The sequence below is a fragment of the Triticum aestivum genome, chromosome 3B, assembly GCF_018294505.1.
Source record: "Triticum aestivum cultivar Chinese Spring chromosome 3B, IWGSC CS RefSeq v2.1, whole genome shotgun sequence".
Classification (NCBI taxonomy): Eukaryota; Viridiplantae; Streptophyta; class Magnoliopsida; order Poales; family Poaceae; genus Triticum; species Triticum aestivum.
In genome coordinates, this window is record NC_057801.1 from 356,374,619 (window position 1) to 356,382,865 (window position 8,247).

Below are 8,247 nucleotides of genomic sequence, written 5' to 3' on the forward strand. Positions count from 1 at the left end.
GGGAGCAGAAGTATTCCTAGTAACCTGCCTAAGACTACAACTAGGCAGAGGAAGAAGAGGACATCAGATTCTGAAGATGAGGATTTTATGGTTGATGAGGAAGTTACTTCCAAAAAGAATGTGGTCAAGAAGGATTTTGGCACTGCTGCCACCACCAAGCTAGGGATGAAGAAGAAAGCTCCTGCCAGAAGAATTCCAATGTCCAAAGCCAGAGCCTCAACCCAGAAAACCATGGAGTTCACACTTGAACCAAAAGAGGCTGGTGCGGGCAAGAAGAGGAAGGAGAGGGTCAAAAAGACCATCGCCAGAATAATTGGCAGATCTTCTATGATCAGAGACCCAGATGAAGAGGAGGAAGAGCAAGATGCACCTCCTGTCAAAACTCAGAAGTTGATGGGGGTGCAATCAAGCCAGGGGCTGCTCCATCAAAGCCCAAGACTGCCCCCAAGGCTACTATTGTTGCTGCTGCTCAAACTTCTAAGCCTGCAACTACAACTTCAGTTGCTCCTCCAGTTGCAACTCCACCAGCTCCTCGGACCTCTTCGGATGCATTTGCTGCAGGACTCCTCTCCACGCCACCTTTGCACTCTGGAGCTCCCAGAGATCATGCTTAGAGAGCCGCATAGCACTATGCATTTTCAAGCTTTTTGGTAACTTGTTGCCAAACGGGGAGAAAGTGTATATATCGTAGGCTGAGAGAGAGAGAGAGAGAGAGAGAGAGATAGTGTCTTGCTTCTTTTGTCTCTCTTGCTACTATTTGCTTTCTTGTTTGGGTGATAAAATATTTATGCTTGTGTGTGAGATGCTCCTATGATCATATGTTTGATCATATCATACTTTAATGCTTGTGCTTAATGATGATATTATATCTCTCATGTATGATCATTCATATCTTGTCTTGGTGACGAGTGCACATTTCATATTCTATCATTTTGAGCGCTCCACCAAAATGTATGTGACATGGAAGAGTGACCCATGATCCTAATGGATTGTGCATTTGCATTCAAAAGCAAATTTTAAATAATGCACAAATTTAGGGGGGGGGGCTCTTTCTTATCACATACTTCTCAAAGCAACGATGTACTTCATTTATATTATCATTTGTCGAAGCTTGGATCTATATGTTTTCATCAATTACCAAAAAGGGGGAGACTGAAAGTGCAACTAATCCCCGGGTGGTTTTGGTAATTCATAACAACATATAGCTCATTGAACTAATATTCTTTCAAGATCAATGTTTTAGAAAGTTCAGTGGTTGGTATGGCATGGACTAGAGATGTGGACCCCTCAAAATGCTAAGGACACATATTGGAAAATGCTCAAGACTCTACATTTTCATGTTAGTGATCACATTGAGTCCATAGGAAAAGCCAATACTTTTAAAAGGGGATGAGGTGTTGCTTATGGCTTGCTTGCTCAAAATTCTTAGTGATATGCTCCAAAAGCCCTCAACCACTTTCTCATTTTCACATATGTCCTAAACCTAAAGTCAAACTCGGCCCCACCGATTTGATCTATCCGGCGCCACCGAGTTCACTTGACATAGCCATATCTAGAAACCCTAATCAGTTCGGTCTCACCGATAGGGATCTCGGTCTCACCAAGATGGGATTGCAAACTCTCTGTTTTCCTTCGTAATGCTTCGGTCTAACCGAGATGAGCGATCGGTCCCACCCAGTATGCAGTGCAAACTCTCTGTTTCCTTTGCGGAACATTCCGGTCTCACCGAAATGAGCGATCGGTCCCATCGAGTTTGCCTGACCAAGTCACTGTTTTCTTATTACGGAAATCGGTCCCACCGAGTTCATGTGATCGGTCTCACCGAGATGAGGTTTAGCCCTAACCCTAGCGCATCGGTCTCACCGGATTGATGTTGTCGGTCCCACCAAAAAGCCTAACGTTCACATTTTGAACCAAGTCGGTCTCAGCGAGTTTCACTATTCGGTCCCTCCGAGTTTGATAAATTGTGTGTAACGGTTAAATTTTGTGTGGAGGCTATATATACCCCTCCACCCCCTTCTCCATTTGAGAGAGAGCGATCAGAACGTGCCTACACTTCCACTACTCATTTTCTGAGAGAGAACCACAAACTCATGTGTTGAGACCAAGACATTCCAATCCAACCACAAGAGTCTTGATCTCTAGCCTTCCCCAAGTCGCTTTCCACTCAAATCATCTTTCCACCATATCCAAATCTGTGAGAGAGAGTTGAGTGTTGGGGAGACTATCATTTGAAGCACAAGAGCAAGGAGTTCATCATCAACACACCATCTATTATCTTTTGGAGAGTGGTGTCTCCTAGATTGGTTAGGTGTCACTTGGGAGCCTCCGTCAAGATTGTGGAGTTGAACCAAGGAGTTTGTAAGGGCAAGGAGATCGCCTACTTCGTGAAGATCTACCCAAGTGAGGCAAGTCCTTCGTGGGCGATGGCCATGGTGGGATAGACAAGGTTGCTTCTTCGTGGACCCTTCGTGGGGGGAGCCCTCCGTGGACTCGCGCAACCGTTTCCCTTTGTGGGTTGAAGTCTCCATCAACGTGGATGTACGATAGCACCACCTATCGGAAGCACGCCAGAAATCTCCGTGTCTACATTGTGTTTGCTCCCTCCAAACTCCTCCCATTTACCTTCATATGCGATGATTTACATTTCACTGCTATACTCTTAGAATTGCATGTGTAGGTTGATAGCTTGACTTGTGTTAAGTTGCTAAAATCTGCCAAGACTTAAAATTGGGAAAAGGCTAGATTTTTATTTGGTCAAGTAGTCTAATCACCCCCCCCCCCTCTAGACATACTTTCGATCCTACACTGTGGCATGACCGCAGATTTGTGGGACGAGTACGTCCAGATGTCTAAGAGCACACATGGGAGATGCCATGCTGAGGTTGGCTATTATAGTGGTCAAGGTCTTTGGACCTCATTACTTGAGAGAACCAATTGTCGCAAACATCAAAAGCCTCATGACAATGTCCGAAGCAAGAGGGTGATCAGGTATCCTCGGATCTCTTGATTGCATGCACTGGAGATGGAAGATTGCCCAAAATATTTACAAGGGCAATATCAGGGCCACGTTACCACCATCATTCTTAAAACTATTGGATCACATGATCTCTGGATTGGGCACACTTTGTTTGGCATGCCCGGGTCTCACAATGACATCAATGTGCTACACTGATCTCCATTGCTTGCTAGGTTGACTGAAGGACAAGCTCATCTATGCAACTATATTGTCAATGGGCATGACTACAAGATGGAATACTATCTAGTTGACGGTATCCATCCTCATGGGTGACCTTCGTCAAGACTATCTCCGAGCCAGTTGATGAGAAAAAAAGTCACTTTTCCCAAAGACATGAAGGAGCTAGAATGGATGTGGAGAGGGCATTTGGAGTGCTCCAAGCCCATTTTGCTGTTGTTTGTGGACCTGCTAAACAATGGGATCCATAGACCTTTTAGGAGGTGGTGACATGTTGTGTGATCATGCACAACATGATCATGGAGGATGAGGGTGAAGATGCCACGGGAGGTCTAGAATTCAAGAACATGTGTGATCCTATCCAACTTCCAAATCAGAATCCGTCCATGTTTGATGATTTTGTCGAAAGCATTAACAAATTGTGGAAAGGGCATTTGGAGTGCTCCAAGCCCATTTTGTTGTTGTCTGTGAACCCGCTAAACAATGAGAACCATAGACCTTTTGGGAGGTGATGACATGTTGTATGATCATGCACAACATGACCGTGGAGAATGAGGGTGAAGATGCCACCGGAGGTCTAGAATTCAAGAACATGTGTGATCCTATCCAACTTCCAAATCAGAATCCGTCCATGTTTGATGATTTTGTCGAAATGCATCAACAAATTCGGCATTGAGCAGCTCATGAAAAACTTAAGGAAGATCTAATCGAGCATCTGTAGATCCTTAAAGAGAACAAGTAGAACATATGTGTGAATTAAATTCAAGATTGAACTATTTTATTTCAAAATCTAGTTGAATTCTAATATTAGCATTTGAACTACTGTCGCATTTTAATATTTTCACTCGAAGATTTGATATACTATTATTTTGAGTGTTGCGGACTTTAGAAAAAACAGGGGCAGACGTTTAGGGGATAGGGTTGGACGGCCGGCTCCCATATCTATGTCCACAGACGAGTCCGGATCAGTCCACTTAGCAACCAAATGTAGCCTCAACGTTCAAGTTTGTCCATCTTTAACGTTGGTTCCTTACCATGTTAAAAAATTTGCCATATGATAATTTGCATCTGGATCCTATTGGTCAAGTAGTGTCAACTCATGCTTAGAGGAAGTATAGTAAGTGACATTAGGCAGGTTGTATTTCCTTGCCATGTTAAAACTTATGCCATATCATAATTTGCAGCTGGGTCTTATTGGTCAAGTAGTGTCAACCCATGCTTAGAGGAAGTATAGTAAGTGACATTACGCAGGTTGTAAGAGCATCTACGATTTGGAAAATCTGCCACCCCCCTAACGCCCGCGGATGCATCCAAGCGTGACCTAGGAGAGCGCGGGATGGCCCCTCAAAATTCTTGCAGGACAACCAAACTGCTCATGTCAAAATTCTTTGCAAATCCATGCACGCCGATCATAGCACAAATTCATCACCAATTCAACAATGAAACAAAGCAAAATAAACCACAAGTCAAACATGCCAAAAAAAATTCAACATTCTGGTCGCGTTTAGCCAACATGATGAATCACTCGTCAAGCACTATCCGAGTAGTGTTTGCTGCTGCTACGGCCGCTCTCGCCCCTTCGTACTCCCTGCGCAGGTTGATCTCCTTCTTCATCGCCTTCAGCCACTTTAGGCGGTAGACTGTTATCAGTCGTGGGCGAGGTGGGTGGTGGCTTCCTTGTCGGCAGCAAGGCGGATGCGTGCAGGGCGGGCGGCCGCAGCGGAGGGGACACATTGATGTCGATGTTGACCACCTCCTTGGACAACTTCCACTGCTTCCTGCTCACGCTGGTGGGCACGCCGCTCCCTCTGGTCGACATTCTTCGCCTTGCAGCTGACTGCCACATGCAAGACGGAAATGGACTCCACTGGGGCATCATCCATCTTGGCGGTGGGGGACGGAGTACTCGGCGATGATATCTACGATGGCGGAAGAGGGTAGCGGCGCGTACGGGCGAGCAAGGGTGGAGGACGGCAATGGCCCAGACATGGATAATAGATGATGGACGCGAGAGGAAGGCAGACGATTTGGTGGACTTGGTCAATTTGGTGGAATTTGGGGTGGGTCCAGCTTGTCTGGTCCGGTGTGGTGGACGCACACGGGCGTGCCCGGGCCTCCCCATATCCGCCTCAGATATGGGTTGGATATGACCGGCGGCGGTCAGCCTAGATGAATAGGGCCGGTTTGAAGGGGTCGACTGGTCACGACTTTGTGATAGGGCACTGACTGGGCCGTCCCTCGGATGTACATGGGCATTTGAGAAGCCGGGTTGTAGATGCTCTAAGAGATGGCACATCAGACTTGAGAGAAGAGAAGAGAAGCAGGCTATAGATTTATAGTTGATGGTAACACGGGCTTCAACATCCTTCCTAAGAGAAAAATATGATTCACTTCACATGTAGTGGGTTCATATACAATGGTAGATGCTCACATAGACTCATCCCTATGAACACACGCACACCCACCCCGCTCCTATGAGCACCACATCTCCCTCACTGAACAAACATCGCTGTAAAGTCTGAAATAAATTCAAAAAAATGTGAGCACCAGTGGCAAGTTTAGAAGTTGAACGAATATCGTCGGAAGGTCTGAAATAAATCCAAAAAAATGCAAGTACTAGTGCCAAGTCTAGGGCTTGAACCCTGATGGTTGGTTCCACCAGCATGAACCAATAATCTGAACTATGTTCAGTTCCCTCATCCCTATGATTCACATATTAATGACATAGCACAAAATATGACTTACTATTATATGAGTGGGCTATTAGGTTGATTATAAGTAACATCACAACTCTATACAGCTGGTTGATGGGCGGCTGTTATTAGATATATATACTAGGTGGCCATATAGCTGCCGGTCCGTGCTATTTCAAAAATGCATTACATAAGATCAGTTTCAATTTTTTTAAAGAAAAACCAAAACGGCGAGTGATTTTGAAATTATTCTGGTTGTTGTGATGTTGTTTTTTTTGCAATTAACTTTCTTCTGATGATCAATTCAACCTCTCATAGAGAAGATAGACCTTGGCTCTATTTCATCTCTTCAACCAAGTTTAGTAATACCCCTGAAGGAAAAAAACAAGTTTAGTACTCCCTCCTTCCCAAATATAAGGCACAATTGACTTTGCACGGTCTTTGATGCACGACTTTGACCATTAATATATGTCAAAGTATCTGGATTGAACATGTATAAATGGCATCATCATATTTGTCTTGCAAAACATTTTTTTTGCATATACATGTATACTAATTTTATAGATATACAATACGTAAAAATCATAGTCGAAGTTGTGCAACGAAGACCAAGAAAGTCAATTGACGCCTTATATTTTGGGAAGGAGGGAGTAATAAGCATAACGGTCCTATTGTTCCAATGGAGAGAAGAACCTACAATTAGCTTTTTGGAAAATTTCCAAACAAACAGTTTCAACAAAATCTTTCAATTTCTCATTTTATTATGTTCAACTTATGTATTCCTCTATCCTTAGAGTATATTGAATGTACAGAAATGGCTATAACAGAGTTTCTCTTATTCATATTAACAACTACTCTAGAGGGAATGTTTTTATGTGGTGCTAACATTTAATAACTATCTTTATAGCTCCAGAATGTTTCAGCTTATGTTCCTATCTATTGTATGGATATACCAAGAGAGATCTACGGTCTAATGAGGTAACAATGAAATATTTACTCATGGGTGGGGCAAGCTCTTCTATTCTGATGGCTATCTATCTAGTAAGTTTTCTGAAAAAACAGACCAGCTGGAAGGTAGCATTTCTCCACAATATAAATATTTCTGAAGAGACCATATAGCAGTTTTCAGTATACAATATATGCACAAGTAGGCCATCACAAGAAATACCTTATATTAGGTACCTATTTGAACGTGCATGGCAAACAATTGAGTAACTAAAAGACCAGTAAATGATTTTCCACTATATATGCCATCCATTGAGTGATGATATGCTATACATGAACTAGTTGATGCTTTGTTCATCGAAAGAGTTACAAGGGACTTTTTGGATCGCACTAATTGCACCGAAAACGGCTTCATTCTTGAAGAAATCGAGATATTACCGTCTCCAAAACAAGGTCTGGATCCAATCTTTCAATCTAGCAATGTAGAGCCAAAACTTCATCCTTGTTGTCTTGTCTTGGCACCTCTGACACTTGAATCTCACAAAAAACTGAACTGGAGGGGAGTACGGCATTAGTACTAACTTTTCTGAAAGCCAAGTAAATGACCGCTGCAATATAGGCCGCCATGAAAGGGAAGACGAGGGTGCTAATTATTGCTTTAGCAAATCTTGGTAGGTCACTATATACAAGCCAACTGACGAAGCTGGTACAAAAGAAATAAGTATTGATGCCGATGATCACCAACGACAGGATCCATGATATTCTCGTGATCTGCACAAATTTAAGGTGCAACAAGAACGAATAACTTCAAATCCATGTTTCAAAAGTTTATTTTAAAACAAATAGAAATAGCACAACCTAAATAAACGAATTATTTTATGGCATCATCGATGAATAAGAAAAGGGCCTTGTACGAATTTGCTGAAGGCATTGGTTTGTAGTCTCTCTTAGACGTGCTCTAGGGGTGAAACCCAAGATCCGACCCTCAGTGGTTGGACCCGACAACGATGGAGCCTGCACATCATTTCCTTTCCCGAGGCGTTGCTTTCGGAGAACCTTTCTTGTAGTTCATGTGCTTTCAGGTACGGTGGATGGTGATGCTGCTTATCTGTTGCAAGTCTTTGGCCGCGTCGGCTCTCTTTGTTTTTCCTTCTTTTTCTTAATCTTTCTGGTTTTGTGCATCCTCGAAGTCTCGACATGGTCGTGATATTATGTCATTACAGAGGCCGGGTGTAATTTGGCATCATTTTGATACGAAAATATTACTCTCCCCGTTGCGCTGGTCCCCTGGCCGCGCCGAGCGTAGGGGCTGCTCGCGATCCCGTTCCCCGCCTCCTGCGTCGGACTGGCGGAACCAGCGCCATCGCTCCCCTTCCCCGGTGCGCTGCCGGGAGGGCAGCCGCTAACCGGCAC

General features: G+C 43.8%; 1 protein-coding gene across 2 annotated transcripts in view; it reads right to left on the reverse strand.

Annotated features, from left to right (window-relative positions):
• Positions 1-5,539: 5,539 nt before the first annotated feature.
• LOC123069893 (metal transporter Nramp4) overlaps positions 5,540-8,247 on the reverse strand; it is a 64,315-nt gene continuing 61,607 nt past the window's right edge. Inside the window, exon 13 of one of the 2 annotated variants that reach the window (XM_044492855.1) lies at positions 5,540-7,605. In XM_044492855.1, the coding sequence (XP_044348790.1) occupies positions 7,309-7,605 (297 nt within the window). In that variant the 3' untranslated portion in view covers positions 5,540-7,308. The remainder of the gene's footprint in view (positions 7,606-8,247) is intronic. The other variant, XR_006433167.1, reaches the window with a different exon arrangement.